Genomic DNA, 22,626 nt, shown 5'->3' with positions numbered 1-22,626 from the left:
CAATATGCTGTTCTGGTATACATTCCAGATATGCAACAACTGTGTGAGTGCAGTGATCTGCCTCCACTGATTAACCCTTCCCTGAAAGAATTGCTGATTTGAATGGGCAACTCAGCATTTTTCAGCACTATTTGAAGCATGACTTGAATGCCTTGCACACACTGGTGCTTCTGTTTAAATCTTCCCTTTTAGCTTTGTCCTGGCTCATGTCAAACACAGCTCTGACTCTTCCCTGTGTTTGCTACAGATGTCCTGCCACCCAGAGCTGAACCAGTACATCCAGGACACACTGCACTGTGTAAAGCCGCTGCTGGAGAAGGTGAGCTCAGACCGGGGGCCTGGGCAAAAGTACTGCAAGTGGATTTAATAGAAAGTAAGAGAACATAAATATTATCTTAACTGCAACATGTTTACAAATTTACCATACACAGTATACTAGCTGATAAAAGTTCCTGACAAAACTAAAAACATCATAACCTTTCCTGGCAGTTAAGACCCTGCCTCGCTTGTCTCATATACCACACAAGGACACATGTCTGTATATTTCCAGTTACATCATCCTGGTTCTGCTTTACAATCCATCTGAGTTTAAGCATCTGCTGTGCCAGAACAGCTGCTGTGAACCAGGAGGCAAAGGCAGGCCTGGACTCCAGGTTTTGCGAGAGAAGGGTGTTACCAATGAAACATTCCAGGAGGCTGCTGGCAGGTTTTGTATGCCTTGCTCTTTACAGACAATTTTAATGCACACGTAGAAAATGGAATTAGGTCTGTTTTAAATTGCAATTGTACAAAGCTGCTCTGTTTGGGCAATGGTCTGAATGTGTCTTAACTTCATCAGTGTCCATCGCAGAATGATGCAGTGAGATGGGTGTGCATTTCCTCCTTTGTTCCAAAACAGGATCTAGAGGAACATACAGTTTAGCACACTTCATCTCCCTCAGCCTTAGCCACAAGCTGGCAGCTTAACACCCAGCAAGAAATGGCTTTACAAAAGCATTTTTTTCTGATTGCTAACAATAATCTGAAGTCAAGTTTTGTATAAGGGCTTGTGCTGTGAGCCCCAACAAGTGAGCGTACTCCACTGCATCAAAGAATGTGAAGCACACCGTGGGCAGCAGACAGCTCATATTAAGGAAGGGATTTTTCTGTCTTGGTTCCTGCAGAACGATGTGGAGAAAGTTGTGGTTGTAATTCTGGATAAAGAGCACCACCCCGTGGAGAGATTTGTCTTTGAGATCACCCAGCCACCTCTTCTTTCCATTAGGTGAGGTTTCCACTCCTGTTTGCCCATGGCGTCCAACACCCAGCCCTGGGAGCAACTTCAGGCCTTTGCTGCATGCCAGTAACAACAGTAACAACTGCTGTCTCCTCCACAGTTCCGAGTCCCTGCTGTCCCACGTGGAGCAGTTACTGCGTGCCTTCATCCTGAAAATCAGCGTGTGCGATGCTGTGCTGGACAACAACCCCCCAGGTAAATGTCACTTGGATCCAAACAGCCTAATGCCTGGCATTGGTTGGCTTGGCTGATCCTCTGGGAGCTGTCCTCTGAGCTGGAACCTGACACTTCTCTTAGGTTGCACCTTCACAGTTCTGGTTCACACACGGGAGGCTGCCACACGCAACATGGAAAAGATCCAGGTGATAAAGGTGAGTGATATCCTTGAGTACCTGACTGTGGGTGAGAAGCTGCATAGCAAAGACTGGGCAGTGCAGAGTTTTGGTATCTTTAAGGTTAAAGATAGATATTTTGAACATGTAGGTCGGTGTCACATGAGGCACATCATAACTGTACTTGAAATGTGGTTAAATGGTCTATGCTGGTGAGCTGACAGCATGTCTGCCATACACAGCCCCTACTACCAACAACTTAAAGTCTTGAAGTAGATTGTAACAATACTCACTGTCCAGTGCTTGCTTAGACACTTAGAAATACTCAGGCGTGTAGAAGAGGTACTTGAATTTAATTAAGCAAAAAAGCAGCCCTCACCCACCATCCACTGTGTGGTGGCTGATTTTGTATAAAGAGCAAGACAGACTAAGATTAAAGCAATGAGTAGGTTTGGGGGCACAAATACATTGGCTCTTACAGGAAACCATGTGCAGAACACTTTCTAAAGGAAGATTATTTTGAAAAAATCCTTGCTTAGATACAGGGAAACTTTTTTCCTGAGTCAAGTTATTATAGGTGTCCAAAGGCACAACAAATAAATCTAGCAAAGTATAAACTTGTTTCAAAATGAAAGTCACTTCTTAATAATGGAAACTTGTGGTGTAGTAGACCCACCTTTAGACTTCCAAGGCAAGATGGAAACCCATGCCCTAAGCATGCTGGGGTTGCAGTTAAATCTTGGTGTAATGAACTGCGCATGGTAGCTCAGGACAGCTGAGAATGTATCTTTTAAAGAAGTGAGACGTCACCTTTGCAGTAAGTGAAGTGGGCTGACCTCACAGTTTGATGCTGTAACTGAAGACAATTATGCTGAGCATCAGGGACAAGCGTGTAAGTGTTAAGTTTTGTTGTTGTGGAAGGTTTGAATTGCCTGTTCCTTTCCTCAGCCACTCTGTCTCTCTTTCAACTTAACACAAGACAAGTGCTGAGGAGGAGCTCACCTTACAGCACTGCTGGGTTCTGCCAGTAACACCTTGTGTTCCTGCCCCCAGGATTTCCCTTGGATCCTCGCTGATGAGCAAGATGTGCATATGCACGACCCCCGGCTTATTCCCCTGAAAACCATGACATCTGACATCTTAAAGGTGAGCAGAGCATTCTGACCAAGAGATGCTGAACCTGCTGTAGTTCTGCAGAGCTTTGAATGCTCTGACATCAGCTCTGCAGTTTTCTGTGATGTTGTAACAACTTTAAAACATACTGCTGAGCAGTAGCTTGAGTCTTGCAGATATCTGTGCCAGTAATCAAAGCAGGGCAAGACTCATAGTAAAACAGGAAACCTGGTTATGGGGGAAGGTATAAGCACTTCCTATTCACCCTGTTGCAGACTTTTTTTTTTTTTCCATTCACCTACCTGTATACCAACAGGACTGTTGCTTGTTTCTCTCTCCAGATGCAGCTCTATGTAGAAGAGCGAGCTCACAAAGGCACCTGATTTCAAATCTTCCTTGCCTTCAAGTTTCACCTGATCTTCCCGTGGAGTAACATCTGTCACAAACTGCATCTTGATAACCATCTCTTCAGCTGGCCTTCTGGGTGAATGTAGAGCAGCTGCTGCCTCTTTATTTCAAGTGCTCTTACCACTGCATAAAGAACTGACTTGGAATGGGGAGCCAGAGCCTGTTCCCATCTTGACGTGTGTGAGAGTACAGGTGTTGATACAGTGCGTCCCTGGGGAGTCAGTGCTTTATTTCCAGTCCAGTTCTCACCTGAAAAGGGCAGCTCCATTGCACACAGGCAGTGACAGACAGCTAGGAGCTGTCACACAATCCATGAGAGCAACGTTTGCTAAGGGGGAGCGAGGCCTTATGTACTGTCTGTCCACTGTGACCATCCCAAGTAGTCTTCAATAAATACCAAGTTTTACCCCAGTTAAACTGGGCTGAGTTCTGTCAAAACCAGGCTCCCTTCTTCAGTGAGGAAGTATTTTTATTTTCTATGAAGCTTCTACTGCTTTGTTGGCCTGTATGTGGACTCTGTCAATTCTTATGAAAGACTCTGCAACCTTGATCTTTCCCCTTTCACTCAGAGGTGGCATTAGCAATGTGGAATTTGTCTGTCCAGCAAGGACACCTGCCAAGTATCCTACTCCTAACTGAGAATAGGCAAGGAAAGCACTGTTTATCCTACACCTGTCAGAGGAGATGGAACATGGCCTTAACATTAGTTCTGGGTATATAAGGGTGGGAGACACAGTTCAAACAAGCTGAGCTTGTTTGTCAGAGAATTTGGTAAACTAGCCTGTCCAGCACCTCCTGCTTCCTCCAAATAACAAGTGTAGGAACATCATAGATCAACTCTGGGCACTGCTTTAACATTTTATATTGCGTTACACTGCTCAGTATAAACCAAAGGTGATGTGGGAAAAGCCCAGCACAATCAAAAGGCACTTGTGTTATTAGGCAGCTGCCTGAAGGGACTTCTTACCTCCTCTTTCTCTACCTGTTTATTCAAACACCAAGGGACTGTTTTGGATAGGAAGGCAGGTACCATTTTATCATACACACTTAGAGAAAGGGTAGGGAATTCACTACCAATGACACAGCACTTAGGTACAAGGGGTGACAGTTTCCTGATGCTATGAAGGGTCTGATGCAGATCATAAATCTTAACTGAATCTTAAAACTGAAACAGGAAAGAAAATACTGTACAAAACAATCTGTGGCAGAGCCCTTGTAGATACCATTGGTAATCTGAAATTAAGCATTTTAGCCTTATCTTTCCTATGTTCCATAAACAAGAAAGTGTCTTTAAGACCATGTGTGTTAGCATAAGAATGTATTAACTAGAAAAGATAGACTTCATATTTAATTGTCCCAATTTTTCTCTGGAAGGGCACCAGTAATTGGAGTAGCATCCATGGTAGAAGAGAATGGAAGATGAAGACAGAACACCCTTCCAAAGGGCTGGTTCTGCTGAAGTTCTGCTGTGAACAAGAGCTGCAGGACAAAGCTAGGACACACCTGGACAGTACAGGCAAACAGTGCAACTGAGGCCACTTGGTTCCAGTCTTGAGGTAAAAGCAAGCCCTTACACAGTGCTTCATAATGACGTCTGGGGCCCAATGGTGATGCTGCTGTTTGTCACACGGATCCCGTACCATCCTGCCCAGTACTGAATGTCCTGGCCTCCGTGCTGAAACCAGATGTAACGAACTCCTGCTGGGTAATTCTGGAAGGTGTGAGAAATCTGGACAGGAAAGAGAATTCCTCTTAATATGCCTAAATAAACCAGTGCTCACCTAGAAGCTCAGAAAACTACAGTGTGTGAGTCTTAGAATGAGCTCTTCCTGAGCCTAGATAGTTTTCATTGAAAGTGCACCATACTCTGTTTTTTTTGGGGAGGAGAGGATGGCAGGGGGAGGTAAGAAGCCTTTCTCGTTCAGCCTTTTCCCCAAAATCCTATCCGAGTTAAGCTAACATTAAGCTCGATTTTTAATAAGTAACATCTAATGCAGAATGTACAGCAAATCAAACCAGTTAAACACCTGTAACAGTTTAAGAAAAGTTAAATCTGCAATACTTGGCTATCCATGCAGTAGTTTTGAAACAGTTTTTTGATGAAAAAAACCATGAAATCTGCTCTTGTTATTTAAATATTTAGACAGAATCTTACATAAAACCAAGAAACAATTAAAGAGACTGCACTAAAACAACACAGAAGCCCACAGGATACTCTATAGAAAATGCTGGGCACCTAAAAATAGTACCTGTCTCATTCAGGACACTACTGCTTCTTCAGCATCATCAACAGCAAGGACTGACTCACCTTCTCTGTAGAGCAGAGGAGGCTGAAGAGCAGAGAAAGTCCCCTGGCACTCTTGGCCAAGTAAGACTTGGAACACAAAAGCGTCACAACACTGCTGTAAAACTCCTGCCCCCCTGGCTGCTGCTCACCTCTCTCCACTTGGCATCACTCCACTGCTCAATGACCACTGGCTCAGGATGGAATTCCTCCAGGACGATGTAGTCTTTCGAGAGCAGCCTCACGGTGAGCTCGTAGCGGCACCCGCAATCAAACCTGGCAGCGTACCTGGAGAGGCAGGAGGAATCAAGGAGCAGGGCTGTGTATACAGCATTCAGTTTTCTTTACTTTTCAAAAGCAGTCTCCAAGGGGATCCCTGTCTGCAGAGGAAAAGGAGTGAAGGAGTGTCATCCCCATAGCGACAGAGAAGTTCTAGAGCTTACAGCTCTCCCACCCTTCACAGGATTGCCACTGTGCAGTCCACTGAGTTTAGATTTAGCTTATTCTTCACTCAAGAACTACAACTCCCAAAGAATAAAGAACTGATTTTATTGCATGAGAAGCTCCAGAAGCCTAGCTTACCTCTAGACCAATGCCAGAAATGCTAATTTTCAGTGCTTCCACTCACCAGTCCTTGACTGTAATTTCAGGCCGTTTCTCATCCATCAGCTGATTCCAATAGCCTTCTTTCTTCAGGGTAATGAGTTGAGACTTGAAGCATGGCCTGAAACAGACATAGAAATATTCACAATTCTACAGAACACATCTCGTCCCTCTTGCTGTCCTTTCCCTGACAGCTTTAATACCCACCCAGATGCTGAAGGCCCACAAAGCTGACCTGGCTAAACCCTGCCTTATCCATAGCCAGAACCTGACAAGAAAATGAACTGAATTAGCTTCACCCCAAGATAAAAAGAATAGTTACCTACAATCTGGATTAAGAGAGGTCTCTATTATGTACTGGTAACAGGAAACCAGTGCCTACTGCTTGTAAAAGCTGTTGATCCTCCTCTGGTGACAGCTTTTATTACAAGTTGTTAGTGTAACCTGCTGGACCTACCACTCCTGAAAGTTACAGAGCTTTGACCTTGTCATGTAAGTACAGTTTGATTGAGTTTGCCAGACCCTTAACCTTTCTCTACCACCTTTGGGAGAGGAGAAGCATGTGGATTATCCTAACTATAAAAATTACAGGAAGTTTCTGGTAGGCAGAAAATTTAGCACCTGCTGTGATCAATTCTCTCAGCAGTACCCATCTCTTTAGATTAACTGGCATAAAGGGTTAATGAAACTCCTTCCTTTTCCCACAGGTGATCTAAGGTTAGTAACCTGCCACCAGCCTTCTAATCATGGTGCCTTTTCAGACAGATAGGAGGAAGCAGGTTTCCCAGTTCCAGATTACTGGAATCCAGTTCTTACCCATATGAAGTGACAAAGTATTTCTGTACTGTGGGGTCTGGCATATCATTTCCATGAGCTCCAGGCAGATCCTCAATTTTCCACTCATCTCCTTCATTGTGATCAAGTGTCCAGTGCTGGAAGTTCTCTAAAAACACAGGTGTCCAAGGTGCAGATTAGGTCCTCACTTTAGCTACCAGCAGGATCTCAGCTTTTGTTAGAATCAACAACAGGAGAATTCTAGGAAGCTACTTGACGTTTTCAGATCCACTGTATTTTTCCTACAGCTGTAAGTGACTCCTGTCATTATGCTGCCATTACCTTTGTGTGGCTGTCAGCATCTAGGACAGCAGGTAGCAGATTTCTGACCTCATCAGAAAATCAGCAGCAGCAATAAAGTAGGATTACTGTAGTTATATTAGTCAAGTCTTTGGTAACAAAAGTTCTCCAGCTGCCCAAATGTTTAATCCCAATACCTGATCGTTTCACTACCACATTGTACTTGCAGTGCAAATTAATTGTCACTGCCTGTCATACTGGGGCCTTGTGATTTTTCTGGCTCCTCCAAATTTTTCTGGCTAAAACCACAAAGTATTGGTAAATACATACCTATCTACCTACAGCAGTTTTATTGCAGGAGTTGAGCTATGAATCTGACCTAGCAGAGCTACACCCAATAGCTGGACAGTCCCACAGCACTAGCAGTAGTTGAGGCACGCAGGACACTGACTCATTCGGACTGCTCGGAAACTCTTAGTCCTTTATAATGAAAAACGAAACAAACCTTCAGCACAAGGGTTTTTGATTAAGTTTCTCTTCAAGTGGCAGAGCATATAGAAGGTCCTCCAGTCAGAGATGCTTCTGTCCAAGCTGTGACGATAAAACCCGTCGCGCTGGCACTTGCGCTTCCACAGGGTGGTCAGGTCCACCACGTACCGCCACTGCGTGCACACCAGCCGGCAGGCGCGGAGCAGGTCCCGGGCGGGCAGCAGCGACAGCAGCTCCACCAGCACGTCCTCGGGGAGGTCGCCGATGGTTGTCATGGCAGACCGCGGGCCGCAGGAGCGCGATGGGAGATCCCCGGCACGACGGGCCGAGCTGCCGGAAGCAAAGGCAGTTTGCCCTCGTGACTAACAGAGCCCCGGGCAGCCCGCCCGGCCCCAGGCCCGCTCCCCGCCGTAACCCCCGGCCCCGGCCCCGGCCCCACCTGGCTCCGCCCATTTGCGCCGCCGGACGCGGATGTGCGGGGCCGCGGCCCTTCCGCGGGGCGGGGCGGGGCGGGGCGGGGCGGGGCTCCTCTGTCACGGGAGCCCGGGCCGTTCTCCCCACACGCGTGTGCCGCGGTCGGCGCAGCGCGGCTCGCAGCGGCCTGGCTCCGCGGGCGGCTCAGGTAAGAGCGCTTGGTGCCTCCCCTGAGCCCCTGCGGGTTTTCCGGGCTGTCTCCTGGGCAGCGCCGGGGACAGGGGAGGGACACGCGTGTGCCCGAACACGTCAAGGGATGGGCGCCGCCCGGGAGCATGCCCGTGATGCAAAGCCGTTCACGGTCTGGATGCTTACCTGGGGTGGGAAAGGAAAGGTACCTGTGCCCCTCTCCCGAGTGCGGAGGAAGCCTGGCTAACAGCGCTCTATCAGCGGCAGGGAGCAGGAGAGGCTTCTGAAATTCCTGTACGAGATGAAACCAGATGTACGAGATGATCCCTCCCGCCTACTTTTAAAAAATTACATTTTGGCCTTCGGGACTGTGGTTGAGGGTTGGAAGTGTGGGGAGAAGGAGAAATCACTAATGCTGTCTCCATGAAAGCCAGGGAGTTTTAAATTGCAGTTTGCCCCTGCTGGGTGCAGTGCAGATAGAGGACATATCTGAACGTCTAGATTTAGGATGCTGCTACAGCAGTGACTCCCAGTTTCTTCCCTTCCTTGCCAGGTTTCGCACTGCTGTATTTTGTTTAGTTGCATGCCAGGGTATTTCACCTCTGTATTTTGTTTGGTTGCATGCCAGGGTATTTCACCTCTGTTCTCACCTCTGTATTTTGTTTAGTTGCATACCAGGGTATTTCACTTCTGTTCTCACCTCTGTATTTTGTTTAGTTTCATACCAGGGTATTTCACTTCTCTTCTCACCTCTGTATTTTGTTTAGTTGCATGCCAGGGTATTTCACCTCTGTTCTCACCTCTCCCAGGCTTAATGAGTCATTCCTGAGGAGTTTGGCTGCATCCATGTGGTTTGCTGCAATCTCAGCAGCTTCCCAGCACCAGGACTCAGCTGACACAAAAGCAATGTCACAGTGCATCCCTGATGGATGACGTGGGCTCTGAATCTGCACACTCATCTTTCCACAGTCCTGGCAGCACCTGGACCTGGGCCTCAGGGCAGCAGAGAGCTGTTTGGAGTTCAGAATGAGCACATGAAGTTAGAGCAAGCACTTATGACTTAATTTCTCCAGTTATGAGGCCACAGACGATAGAATATTCGAGAATATCAGCTGAGTTATTTTCAGTTATGCTCAGACCTTTACTTTATACAGGCTCCTGACTAAGGCAATTAAGTGCCAGCACTCTGAGGGGAAGACTGTCAGATATAGAATGAACCACTGCAAAGGTGGCTGGCAAGAAGCTTAACACTGATATTTGAGCAATGCTTTGCAGCATTTGTTATCAGGGATGTTCTTAAAGGCAGAACAAACACCCATGTGCCTTCCTCTGCAGAGGAAATCATTATTAGGAAGCTGATTTTTGCAGCAGCAGATATTCTGGAAGGACTGATTCCAGCCTGGAAAATGAACAAGCTCAGTGGTCAAATACATATATTTTGTGGGCAGATTTAATTCAGGGCTTTTACTTAGAATATAAAAATAGTAATCTGCTTCAGGATATTAATGCAATAAGGAACAGGAGACCTTGAGGCTAGGAATCAAAATCATGCCTTCAGAGAACATATTTATTTTCCCTTTTTTTCTACTGTGTCAGTGTCTGGCATTGCTGAGGGTGGGAAACCCTCACCTTTCCTTTCCACCCTCTCTCTCAGACAGCTCTGCCCAGCCTGCCTCAGGATGGAGTCCCTCCCTGAAGCAGTCCTGATCCGAATCCTGGCTTCCCTACCTGCGGTGGATCTGGTGCTGGTGTGCCGCCTGGTCTGCTGCCAGTGGAAGAACCTGGTTGATGGAGCTGCACTTTGGATCCTGAAGTGTCAGCAGGAAGGCCTCACCAGAGCAGAGTCAGATACAGAGAACTGGCAAAGCTTCTACTTCCTGAGTAAGAAAAGGAAGAATCTCATCAAGAACCCATGCGGTGAAGGTGAGAGACATCACAACAAGCTTCAGGGTGTCAGAGAGATGACCAGTCACTGAGAATTGCCTATGTCTAGTCTTTGAAAATAGATCTTAGTTGCTGTCAGGTTGCAGAATTTTCTCCCTGCCCAAGAGTCAAGTCACTCAATCTGTGCAGCCAAATCATTTAATGAGCAAAAAGGCCCTTGATATCAGCCTTTGCAAAGGACTTTACATAACATCTAACCTCTGCAAGGATCTAAATCATGTTTGAGACACAAAGATTTTGTAGAAATCATCCAACACAGTAATGGCTGTGGCATTTGTTTCTGTATTGCTTCTTGCAAAGCCATGACAGGAGAGATGAAACCTTTCCCAGCTCAGGGGTGAGTCTGCCCTCAGCTCACCAAGCCCTTCAGGCTTCTTTCCTTGGAGCAGCTCAGGCCAATCATGTTTTTACCCTCCTCACCACAGTCCATGTTAGAGACTGGGCACGCACCCCATGTGCCATTATTCTGAATCTATGACCTTCGCTTGCCAGAGCTACTGCTTAGCAATAAGTAGCAGTAACCAAGCCTCACAATCTAAGCAGCAACAATTTCACACATCATAGACCAAAGCAGTATCAACACAGCTTCCCCATTTTGTTTAAAAGTGACCTTAAGAAAGCTTTTCCAGCGTCCAGGTTTCCCCCTCAAAAACCCTGATGTTTAAGGCCTTGCTGCTTCAGAAAATACACTTAGTGCTTTAGAAAACTTAGAAATAAAGCAATCAGCATCTGTCCCCAGAGTCTTTGTATGCTGTGACACTGAAAATGGTGACACTGTTCAGAATACCTAAATTCTTTCCCTGGAGTACTTTCTTAAACCCACATGTACACAGCCACTTTGCTGGGGAATGTTGAAGTTTGGTGTGATTAAACTCAGACTAAAGATTTTTTGCCCGACCTCTCCTTAACAAACATATCCATAGTCTACATATGAAATCAGTGCTGTGTCTAATATCAAACTTTCACAAGCCAGAGGAAGGTTCCAGTGGGAGATGGTCAAGTTCCCCACATCCACAGGACTCATCCAAGTCTCTTTTCTGCCATTTGCAGAAGACTTGGAGCACTGGGGAGAGGTAGAGAATGGAGGTGATGGCTGGAAAATTGAAGAGCTCCCAGGGGACTTTGGAAAAGAATTTCCTAGTGAAGAAGTCCATAAATACTTTGTTACATCTTATGAGTAAGGCTGCTTTCTTCTCTTACTCAGGAAAGGGGGCATTTCTGGTTCTCCCAGTTCAGGAGAGTCTGTGATACCAATTAGCATCTTGTGTTCCAGGTGGTGTCGAAAGGCTCAGGTCATTGACCTTAGGGCTGAGGGCTACTGGGAAGAGCTGATGGATACAACCCAGCCTAAAATCATGGTAAGAGACTGGTAAGTATTAAGGGAGGCTCTGAGGACAGGCAGAGGGTTAAAAAAGATAAGGAAGAGCAGGGAGGGCATAGACCTTATATATATATTGGGCATAAAACCTCAGCTGCCAGGATCCTGGATGTGGGACAGGGCTCACAGGCAGCTCCCACAGGATTTAAACTGTTGGAGCACACGAACTCCAAAGCCCAGGTTCCTGTGGGCAATGAGGGGAGGTGGTGGGCTGGGCTAAGAACCATTGCAAATTTCCATCTCAAAGCAAGGCTGCAGTAGCTTGGTGAGCATGGTGGAGCCTTTGCAGAGCTCTTACAGGGAATGCCAACAGCTTGGATCTCCTTGTAGGTATGCAGGACGCAGAGATGCTGGCTGCCTCTATGAGCTGTGTGTGAAGCTGCTCTCTGACAATGAGGATGTGCTGGCTGAGTACAAAAGTGAGACTGTCACCATCCCACAGGAAAATGATGCCAGCTGGACTGAGGTGAGTTACAGGTATGGGCTCAGCAGGTGACACCCAACCTACGTGAATCAGGAATATTTTTAAGCAAAAGAATTCTCCAAGGGGAGGAGAAGGCTCTGTCATGTGTTCTCTGGAGCCATGATCCTATGATTGAAAAAGGAAAAGGGAGGCTGCTTTACTGGAAACTTGCTGAGTCACCACTAGCAGGTGTAAGGGGCAGGAGATGTCCAACTGGGAGTGATTAAATGGCCTCGGAACAATGGGATCAAAGCTTGTCCCACTGTAAATGTCCCCACTGTTACCCAGCCTGATGGGTCTGACTGTGGCCAGTGGGGCTCTGTGCACTGAGCAGCAATAGGTTTGTGGTGGTTTGACACTTACTAACACCTATTTTGTCTCTTGTCCCAAAGATCTCCCACACCTTTTCCAACTACGGGCCTGGGGTCCGTTTTGTCCGCTTTGAACACGGTGGCCAGGACACGCTGTTCTGGAAGGGATGGTACGGTGTCCGTGTCACCAACAGCAGTGTGACAGTAGAGCCATAGCTGTGCTGGACCAGGATCTGCATGCTGCAGTTGGCTTCCCTCAGGGCATCCCCTAGCCTTTGGATGGTTTCTGCATGGTGCTGCTTCTGGCTATATGGCCTTTCTGCATAGGAACATGTGTGCAAGATGCCAGGAGCCACCACCCATCCTTCCTCAAGAGGACTATGCAAAGAATGTGAATGAATTTGTGAATGCACCACAAGACTCAGCCTCATCACTTGCACTGATGTTCTCTGTCAGGAGATCACCTAAAAGTCCTACAGATCTCCTCTCTTAAGACTCTAATCCTTAGCAGCCAGCCTGAGTCAGCTGTCACTGCTGCCTGCTTCCCTGACTTGGGCACTCCTTAACTTGAAGGGATACTTTAAGTATATTTTCTGGAAGTTAGAGTGGGAAGAAAGAATAAGGAGAACCACAGACCCTGTGTCTCTAAACATACCAGGGAAACCCAGAACCCTGTCCCCAGCTGTTTCCATGACCTGCAGTGAGAACCTTGGCTTCTTCCATTTATAAAAAGGTAACATCGTTTACCTTTTGTTTACCTGTTGTTTACAGAGGGGCTCTAGCTTGGCTGTCAATACTATTAGTTTAATTTTTAGTGATAATGCAAAACAAGAGAGGGTGAATCCTTTTCTCTTACACTGTTCCCAGCATCCATTTATCAAGGGGAGTGTTGGGAAGAGCAAGCTGTCTGGTGTCCAGCCCTGGGGCTTCATTTGGCTCCCTCAGAGAGATGGCATCTGAAAGAAACTGCTGGCAGAGAGAGAGAGATGACAACAACTTAGGGAGCTGGGTTAGAAAAAAATTGGGATAGAGTCCCAGACACAAATGAAAACAAACTCATTTACCCCTTCCTGGCCTCTGCATGCTTCATGTAACAAGCATCCTGGTGATCCAGTGTGACTCTGCTAGCAGGACACAGAAAGCTGTTGACCTCACTCCACCTCTGACCATGTCTGCAATAAGTACACCTCTGCCTCTGCCATGTGCTTGCTGACAAGACAGCGCTTCAGTCTCCCACCTGAGCTTCTTGATACCACTCAGGGCTGTGTGCCCCATCCTGAACAGACCCCCTAAACTTTCCTGAACCAAGACTGTCCCTGCTAGTTACTCCACTAAGAGCATCCCCTAACAGAGCTGGTGTTGCCTAAAGAAAGTATTTATATTTTTGTGTCCATGTGTTTGTCTTCCCTCCCTGGGCTGCCATTTAAGTGCCCCCTTACACATGTAGTGGCTGCTACTGCCTGCAGCCAGAGGAAGGAGCTTCCCACCTGGACACTGTGCATGCTACTTCCTCAGGCTTTCTGCACAACTGCACCCGGGTGCCACACACACGCCAGAGTCCAGGCAAATGTAATAAAGTGACACAACTGTGTGTGGATTTCCTCTTTTGTACTGGGTATTTGTCCCCTGTGCTCAAGCATCCGTCTTCTGATTATGTGGAGCGTGTCAGCCAGTTCTCTCCAAAAGCAGGAGTCACTGTACTGTGTGTAATACCACGGGTGTCCCTGAAAGAGGCACGTGCTCTGTTCCCCAGCACCCTGGAGCCATGGGAAGCATTTAATGTGCAATGGGTCTGCAGTGTAACAGCAAGCAGCAGTGCATCTCAAACATAGTGGGAATTCATTCAAGGCACAGAGGAGGTACAGGAAGGCTTCTGCAGAGCCCAGCCCTGCTGCACACCTTCCAGGCCATTTGTCACTAGCTCTGCTGTGAGTTCAACCTTAGTTCTCACCCAGGAGGCACCAGAATCAGTTCAGAATGTAATTGTTTCCCTTCCCTTACCCCTGCACACACTCTCATGCAGTGCTTCTTTACCCACTCTTAGCCTTTAGTGCAGCTTTTAGTTAATATTCAGCTCACTGCCAACTCCCTGCCCACAGAAGAAACACTCCCTCCATTTATCCCTAAGGAATCATTATAGTGAGGGGATCAATATTTCACACCTCAATGCAATTGTTAAACTGAACCTATCCTAAGTCACCGTCCTACAGTCAGGATAAACCTCAGGATTAAGCCTTCAGGTACTGTGGCCCTTGTACATATGAGGTAGGATCATGGTCCCCACTTTGGGTTTATCTAGGCTGAAGCACTGAGCTCACACAGCCTCCCCAGCAGCTCTGTTAACATGAGCACAGCTGCCTGAGGGCTTTTCTCCCAGCACTCCCTCTTTATGCTGGCACCCCCATGTTCATGTTTCCTGTCAGGGGCAGCCTGCAAAGCTTGTCCTGACCTTCCCACTCCCCTCCAAGAGGTGTTTTCCCAGACACTCAGTGCCTGCAGCCTCACTGCAGAGAACAGCCACCTCTGCTTCACAGAGCTGCTCACAAAAGCCACTGCTGACCTCAGGGGAGCAATTACTCCTCACATCCAGCCATGTCAGGCCAAGATTCCCAAAACAAGTGTCTGGGTACATGGGGAAAAAAAAAAGTCTTGCTGACATTATATTATTCTATTTTGTTCCAAATGCCTTTTGAATTTTGATCAAGCACTGGAAGTCTGAGCACACTGCACCATACATGTACACCCAACTCCAAGGTGATGTCAATTCACGCGTCAGAGACAAACGGAGTGCAGGAGGGTGATGGCTTCTCACACCTTGCAGCCTTTATGGAAAGTGAGATGGTGCAATTTCATAGGATTACAGAAACTAAGTGTAACTATGGCAAAAGGCCTTACATGTATTAAATCTCCCAGCTGCTGCAGGGCTCTGTCACCCACCACTTCAATGTGACTTCCTTCTACTTTCTGCTGTGCCAACACCAGCAAGCAGATGAGTGACACTGCACAGTAACTTATGGGAACACGAGTGACCAATGCAGATGTGTGCTGTAGAGACAGAAAGATGTCTGCCCAAGTGATTTATATCAGATATTTGCATCCCCCAGACACAGAGTATTTAGAAATCTGAGCATTAAAACACAAAGATTGAGTCTTGCTGAAACATTCATGATAAAGAAAGAAAAAAAAAATACCAAAAAAGCTAAAACCAGATAAAAGGGTCCCCTCCCAGTCTTGATCATGGCAACAAGAGCTGGAGAAAGGACTCTTGTTCTTTTGCACATCATGCCCACAAGGCACCCCAGCAGTGCTGAGCTACACTGAACACAGAAGTGTTTTCCAAACACCCACAGTGGGATGGAACAGGTGGATGAAGGGACTGGAGAGTTTAAGGAGCCTTTCACTCTTTGCCAAGACACCACATGAACACCTCTTTTCCCTACTGCTTTAATAGTCAGAGGCACCAAGAGAAGCCCTAGTACAACAACCCTGTCCTGCTCTTACCAGCTGGCACCTGATGTCCTGGGCAGCTGATTGTACTTGGTGTCTGCTGTTGTACAAGATGCCACTATAATTTTCTTTTCTACAAAGCACACCACAGTTAATCTTGGATATAAATGTCATTATAGTTAAAAGGACTTTGTTAGTTTGTTTTCTGTTTTGGGGTTTTTTCCCTCCTTGGTTTTTTGAGGTGTTTTTGTTGTTGTTGTTGGTTTTGGTTGGTTTTTTTTTGGTTTTTTTTTTTTGTTGGTTTTGGTTTTGTGGTGGGGTTGTTTTTGTTTGGTTTTTGCTTTTGTTTTGGGGCATTTTTGGTGTTTTGGTTTTTGGTTGGTTGATTATTTTTTCAAATTAACTTCTACAGCAAGTCTCTTGCAGAGGAACAGAACAGAACAATATGGGGTCCTGGCAAGGAAGCGCTATCATACATCTCCTGTAAAGTCTAATAGAATTTTTCTATATGAAGCATCTATTATTACCCACCGGGGGGGTTGTGGACAGATTGAGGAATTTTCTCCCCCTAGGCAATTTAAGACTGGGGATGGGACACTTGGGGGAGAAAACAAAAGTAATAATCTATTTGACAATTCCCTGTTGCTTGCAGCCTGGCTGTTCTAGCCAGATGTAAAAGGGAGGGTAATTTAGGAACTTGATTCCTTCTAAATCAGCTTACAGAGGCTGGGAATAGCACTTCTGAAAGACAGGATAGCAGAGCATCAACTACTGCAGCAGAGAAATTCACCTGAAAGCTGTAGCAGAGATTAACAGACTGACAGATTATTCTGTGCTTGGAAGGGACCCAAAATGATCACTGAGTAAATGGCCCATACAGAGCTTGAACCCACAGCCTTGGTGTTATATGTTATTAGCCCCATGCTCTCTAACCAAATGAGATCATCTCAGGGCCAGCTATCAGTAGGGTCACAGGTAGTGGGATGGAAAACCAGGGACTTACCCTTGCCTGTCAAGAGCAGAAACTCTCCCAAGAACTGGAAAGCAGTGGACTGGTGAAGAAACACTCCCTGAGGCACACATCTCCCTTTGCAGCCACTCCCACGCCTCCTTCACTGCTGTCCCACATCATTCAGGTACCTTAGGGGACAAAGTAGTCCACACGTCAGCAGCCTTGGCACTGAGCTAACCTGATCCTGCTTCTCCTTCCATCCAGTTAGTTCCTCCTGATGTCCTCAGGGCAGTGACTCCCCTGGCCTCAGTCTCCTTACCTTGTAGGGAAATAAGGACCTAAAGATACAGTAAAAATGTGGTGGACCCCAACTCAGGGAAGAAATGATGATGTCTGGCTCCAGATCAGAGGCTGAAGGATAGCTTTATTAAAACTGTACTATATTACATTAATATACTATTTAAAGAGATATTATACTATTCTACAAATTTACTTTCCTAACTAACAAATTCATGACTCTGCTGAGAGCCCGAGCCACAGCTGGATCCCACTGGTCACTGACCCCAAACAACCTTCACCAGAATCCAACCCAGCAATCCCTTCAGGTAAACAATCTCCACACCACATTCCACATGGGGAAAACAAAGGAGCAGAGATAAAGATTGTTTTCTCTTCTTCTCTCTGTGCTTCTCCTGAGAGGCAGAATTGTGTCTCTCTGTCCAGAGAATGGGAATGTCACATCAAGATGCTTTCCTACTGGGGACACACTTTGGAATTGCAGAGAGAACAGCTACAGTGAGTTCAGGTGGAAAGTCTCACAGAACCTGGCAAGCACAAGGATTGCTCAGAGAGCTGAGCTCCTCACACAACAGCCTGTGTGTAAAGCAAAGATTCACAGACAACCAGAACAACATGCTCATGGTCAAGACTGACACTTGAGGAAGAGATGTGACAGGTCCAGAGGAGCCAGACACAGCCAGGCAGGCACAGCTGGGGCTGTGTCACTCACCTGGGCGGTGACAGCAGAGGGCACTCGGGCTGCAGGCAGGAGCGCAGCCGAGGCTGTCTCCATGCCAAGCAACGCACAAGAGCTGTAATTGTACCCGTCTGGCTGCTGCGTTTTGGGTCTGCTCCTGAGCCCTGCACCTTGTTCTTTCCAACTGAAGCTTAGGCTCGAGTGAATGTTTTCTTCTCATCCTCTTGCAGTGCCTGCTGGCATGGTTTGCAGTGCAGCCTTTGCTGCACAGACCCTAATGCTCATCCCTGCCATCCTGGACACCTATACACATTTTGGGGGGATTGTTGCCTCTTGGGCAGCAGACACAACACACCTCTGTTGGATGCAGGCAGCCTTTTAAACTGCAGTGAGTAACCAGAGCAGGGAAAACTGCCTGAACATCGACCAAGGCCTTTCAAATTCAAGTGGAAGCAGCACAATTTGCTCCACACTATCCTAGAGTGTTGCAGTATCACTGAAATTGGTAACACACCTTTCCTTGCAGAGTATTTTCTAACCTTAGTGCAGCCCACAAGACTCAGAAGAGTCTCAGAGCAGCAGGGCTGTCTGTGTCTCCTGGTGCACCATGCCCAGGCACTCACACCCCCTCTAGCCACCTCCTCTGCGTGCAGAGCTCTGCAGCCCTCCCCAGTCAGGCAGGAGTCCCAGGTGCACCACACATGCCCTTGGCTGACCTCCCTTGCAGGCACTCAGAGCAGCTCATGTGGAGCTGTATCTGTGCAGAGCCATTAAGCACAGTGCAATCAGTGCTCCCAGAGAGGCTGCAATAAAGCCATGAGAGTGCTCGTTGGACTGATGGATCGTGGGGAAACACATCTCACTGCAGCAGGAACAGGGAAAGGAGGAAGCTTTGGCAGGGACATGCCTCCCACAGAGCACATTGCAGATGTACCATGTTCAGAAGCACTGAAATGCAATGGGATATACATTATATATATACACACACACACACACACATATATATATATATCTCCAAGTTTCCCTGAGCATGAAGATTCTTTTTTGAAGAGCTGAGAGTAGAGAAAGGATGGAATCAGAGCTCAGCTACTTGCAATCCTTGCAGAAGGTCCTGAAGTCAAGCAGTGATATTTCTACCTCCTCACACATAATGCAGCTCCCCTCGTTAATATTGACACACGAAGCACTGCAAAATGAAGCAGATAAAATCTTGATCCAGATATGAGTAATGACTTTACATTTTGTTTGAAAATTAAACCTAATCTTGTGTTGACTGTGCTATACAAGGAAAATAATGAAACAGATTAAGATGAGATCTTGTTCAGTCTTGCTGAACAAAAGCCAATTAATTGTCAGCAGGATTATCATGAAGCCTTTCTTCTCTCAGACAAATACAATCAGACAGAGTCTGTGTGCTGCTGAAGGAGGCTGGCTTATTGGTAACTCTGCCTGGACAGATAAAAACACTGCAAAGACTCAGTTACCCACACAGACACTCCTACCTTGCTTTTCTCCAGTCTCTCCTGCTAACTTACACATAGGAGAGAGATGCTTTGGAACCAGCACACAAACTTCCAACCATACAGCCCAAGCCTGCCTGCTCCAAGTCCCCTTCTCCTGTCTAACTCAGATCCTTCCCACCTGTACATCTCTCCTGACACAGATTCCTCCAGTCTTTCTTCAAAACTTTCTGGCTAGAAAGGCTTTACCCTTGCAAATCCTTCGTTACAGTCCTCCACCATGCTGAGATGTTTCCCCTCTCACCCAGACAAAATCCCTGTTGCAGTCTTTCTGCTATTTGCCTGGTCCATAGCAGAGCCATCTTCTACCTGTCTGCTGGGATGACAAGCAGGGAAATGATTCCTGCCTCTTCTCACCTGACATTTTTCCAATATAAAACAGAAATCTCAGACATCTTTTCACAGACATCTGTGAAAAGGCAAGGATTGTGGGAAAAGTTTCTAATGTCACTGCTCTCCCAGAAAAATGAGGGAAGACTGAGCACAAGGACTGACTATGAGACCTGATGAAAGACTTCACCCTTCAAGGAATATCACTTGGGAGTCATTCATGCACTGCTGGGTACATTCAGCACTGTATGGGAGCCCTAAGACATCACTGGAGTGTGGGACACAAGGAAAGGTGCAACAAATGTTGTGGCACTGAAGGGTGGTGGTACTTCACAAAAATAGCTGGCATGGAAAAGCAAATCCTAGTTTTAGCTGAGAAGCTTCAAGGTAGGAAGAGAAACTAACACCAGCAAACCTGGAAAAGGGAGAACACCTGTGCTGAAGTCACTGCCCCCCTCGTATGGCAGAGTGAAGTTAAACACACCCTATTTTGCCAAATCATGACAATCCCCCTTTTCTGACAGTACTGAGAGCTCCACACAGCTCAGCAGTGAAGGAGTCTGCAACAGCTAGAAATGAAAGGCATTGAGAGAATTGGTGAACAATTTACTTGGAGAAAATACTTCCTACTTTCATACCAGGTTAAAATAAAAAAAGTAAAATTAAACCCCGCCAAAGCCTGCAGCATCAGCATTGACAAACAAAGATGACTTAACAGCAAAAAAACACGGGCAAGGAAAGTGATTTTCTTTGCCTGCATTGCCAGGGGAATTAAATCTTGTTTTTTTTCCCTGTCACCACCAAGTGGAATAATCCAATATATTAAAGTTAATGTGCTTCTTGTATTTATTGCTGTGTATTTGACCTAACAGAATTTTATTCCTACGTCAAGAATAAAACCATTCCGGAAGGCAAACTGCAAAGCTCTAGATCAATTACTACCTTCTCCAACAGCTGAAAAGTGAGTTATTTCTTGTAAGAGAGAAAAAAGAAAGTAGAAAATAATAATAAAAACAAAAAATCCTCTTCCCTGTGCAGCAAGTTCTGCACTGCGGACCTGTTGAAGTTCAGCAATATTGAGTTTGGTTTCTAGGCAACTTCTTAAGAAATCAGGCAGCATTCCCAATTACCCTTGCCAAATGCTCGTGTCCCCCAGTCCACACAGACTCAGTCACCCATGATCAGTGGGCTGGGCAGAGCAGAGAGCACAGCTCCAGCCCACGCTTCCGCTGTGCCTTCAGGGACCACCTGGATTCAAAGCACCTAGCAGTGGCAGATGGATAATGACCTGCCCAAGGCAAGCACCAGCATGGGCACATCGTGAAACACAGCTCTCGGGGGTGTGTGAGACAGGGGATGACTCACTGATCCAAAACCACTGAAATAAATATGAAAACACTCCTCCTTGTGTCCTGTCTTGGGCCAAGCCTGCAGGATGCCAGCCTGTCTGGCACACAGCAGCTGACCCTGCTCTCTTGCTACCCAAGCTCTGGCACTTTGCCTGGGGGGAGGGGGTTACCTGGCTCTGGGGAAACCCAGAGGCAACACGAGTGTGGCAGCACATTCTTCTCTCTCTCAAGGTTTTTTTCATAGAGGAGCACAGAGAGAAGAAAGAGAAAACAATTTCTATTTCTGCTCCTTGTTTTGTCCCATGTGGAATGTGCTTGGAGAATTGTTTACCTGGGGTGATTGCTTGATTGGATTCTAGTAAAGATTGTTTGAGCCTGGTGGCAAATCCAATCCACCTGTGGCTGGACTCTCCAGAGAGGGTCACGAGTTGTGGGTTAGTTAGATATGGTAGTGAGAAAAGTAGGTTTGTAGTTTTAGTATCTCCTTTAAATAGTTTATTAATGGATTATTGCATAGTTATAATAAAGAAATCATTCAACCCTCTGAACTAAAGTCAAACATCAGCATTTCCTCCCACCAGGTTCACCTGCATTTACAATACACGAGCTCCTCAATGATGCCTCAGGGGCTGTGTACTGGAATATCTGAGGTAAAACCCTTCAGATCTGCCTTTTGCAGGGCACAGGAACACTAATCCTTCCTGATGCACTCTCATGGCATTGGCTACACCACCTGGGGAGGGGGTGCTGAAAATGTGGCACATTTGAGGAAGCACAGGATTTCTCTAGATTTTAATGGCAGCAGCATTTATGAGGAAAACCAGATAAAACAAAGGAAATTCCACTGATTTGTTGCCATTGAGTGCTTCAGCTCAAAGAAAGGGGAAGCTGCAGTACTTATGGTTTGACACATTCATTACAGAAAAGGAGGTGCTGCTCACAGACAATCATGAAGGTCAGTGCTTCTTTTCTCAGCAGAGGGTTTGGGATTCAGTATGGAAGAAAAAAAGGTGAAGAAAGGGGCTCTGGTACAGGCACATAAGTCTAAAAGGCAAGATCATGTTTATTAAAAGAAAAAAAAAAAGCAAGGGATGTGTTAACCCCTGACCTGTATCTAGACAGTGCTTGCTCCAAGAAAGGGAGACATGAAATACCTGTGTGCTTCTGAACTATTAGCACATTTTATTACCTTCCAAGAGCCATTATCCCTGTTTAAGAACAGGGATGGCAGAGACATTAGCCAGTCACACAGGAAGCCTTTGAGTACAGCTACACATCCATGCCCACAGACCTGGTTCCTGAACCACCTCCCCACTCAAGCCTGCTTTGTACAGCCTCCAACACAGCACAAGGCCACTTGGAATGGAAGTTTGGTCATGGTAAACACACATTCAGAAAAAGTATTTCACCTGTTATGACTTCAGTAGGACAGAGACAATTCTTCTAAGCAGACAGGGCTAGCTCAGTTTTTAATTCTCCCTCATGTCATCATGCTAAGGACAGAGTTTAAGGGACTTTGGATAGAAAGAGCTATGAATTACTATACATGCATAAATTTCAGTTACATTCAACTCTGACCTTCAGCTCAACTGCAACTAGTAAATCTGAATAAACTAGTCTTTTGAGTAATTTCTTGGAAATTCTGTTCAAGTGTTTTCTACATGCAACCCTAACACTCACTTGTCTGGGAATTTTAAATTATTGATCAGGACAAGAGCTCTCCCTTTGTGCATACTCCATCTAATCCTTTCACTCACTGTGCTTTTTGCCTGCA

At 46.3% G+C, this 22,626-nt stretch overlaps 3 protein-coding genes across 5 annotated transcripts in view; 2 read left to right on the top strand and 1 right to left on the bottom strand.

Moving 5' to 3' along the window:
• The window catches only part of MAD2L2 (mitotic arrest deficient 2 like 2), a 38,800-nt gene extending 35,175 nt beyond the window's left edge, over positions 1 to 3,625 (top strand). For all 3 annotated transcript variants that reach the window (XM_053962769.1, XM_053962767.1, XM_053962768.1), the window contains 6 exons: positions 248 to 319; positions 1,164 to 1,264; positions 1,377 to 1,471; positions 1,574 to 1,647; positions 2,662 to 2,754; positions 3,063 to 3,625. In XM_053962769.1, coding sequence (XP_053818744.1) covers positions 248 to 319; positions 1,164 to 1,264; positions 1,377 to 1,471; positions 1,574 to 1,647; positions 2,662 to 2,754; positions 3,063 to 3,104 — 477 coding nt within the window. In that variant the 3' untranslated portion in view covers positions 3,105 to 3,625. The remainder of the gene's footprint in view (positions 1 to 247; positions 320 to 1,163; positions 1,265 to 1,376; positions 1,472 to 1,573; positions 1,648 to 2,661; positions 2,755 to 3,062) is intronic.
• Positions 3,626 to 3,974: 349 nt separating this feature from the next.
• Positions 3,975 to 8,111, bottom strand: LOC128798857 (F-box only protein 44-like). The gene is made up of 6 exons (XM_053962766.1): positions 8,019 to 8,111; positions 7,596 to 7,909; positions 6,833 to 6,959; positions 6,042 to 6,137; positions 5,566 to 5,701; positions 3,975 to 4,858 (listed from the first exon to the last, which is right to left on the bottom strand). Exons 1-6 carry the CDS (start codon positions 8,030 to 8,032, stop codon positions 4,712 to 4,714), a joined length of 834 nt encoding a protein of 277 aa, XP_053818741.1. The 5' UTR covers positions 8,033 to 8,111; the 3' UTR covers positions 3,975 to 4,711.
• On the top strand, positions 8,098 to 13,869 carry LOC128798861 (F-box only protein 2-like). Its single transcript, XM_053962774.1, has 6 exons — positions 8,098 to 8,201; positions 9,837 to 10,105; positions 11,177 to 11,303; positions 11,400 to 11,495; positions 11,835 to 11,970; positions 12,360 to 13,869. The coding sequence occupies exons 2-6, from the start codon at positions 9,862 to 9,864 to the stop codon at positions 12,492 to 12,494; spliced, it is 738 nt and encodes a 245-aa protein (XP_053818749.1). The 5' UTR covers positions 8,098 to 8,201; positions 9,837 to 9,861; the 3' UTR covers positions 12,495 to 13,869.
• The last annotated feature ends 8,757 nt before the right edge of the window (positions 13,870 to 22,626 follow it).

This window comes from Vidua chalybeata, chromosome 22 (assembly GCF_026979565.1).
Source record: "Vidua chalybeata isolate OUT-0048 chromosome 22, bVidCha1 merged haplotype, whole genome shotgun sequence".
Classification (NCBI taxonomy): Eukaryota; Metazoa; Chordata; class Aves; order Passeriformes; family Viduidae; genus Vidua; species Vidua chalybeata.
The sequence above is the reverse complement of the archived record's forward strand: the minus strand, read 5'-3'. Positions and strand labels throughout refer to the sequence as shown.

Coding starts and splice junctions, on each gene's coding strand:
- LOC128798857 (XM_053962766.1), bottom strand. Junction 6,138..6,832: donor TACTTTGTCACTTCATATGG/GTAAGAACTGGA, acceptor TGTCTGTTTCAG/GCCATGCTTCAAGTCTCAAC. Junction 5,702..6,041: donor GAAATTACAGTCAAGGACTG/GTGAGTGGAAGC, acceptor CTGCCTCTCCAG/GTACGCTGCCAGGTTTGATT.
- LOC128798861 (XM_053962774.1), top strand. CDS start 9,862: ATGGAGTCCCTCCCTGAAGCAGTCCTGATCCGAATCCTGGCTTCCCTA. Junction 11,304..11,399: donor TACTTTGTTACATCTTATGA/GTAAGGCTGCTT, acceptor CTTGTGTTCCAG/GTGGTGTCGAAAGGCTCAGG. Junction 11,971..12,359: donor ATGATGCCAGCTGGACTGAG/GTGAGTTACAGG, acceptor CTTGTCCCAAAG/ATCTCCCACACCTTTTCCAA.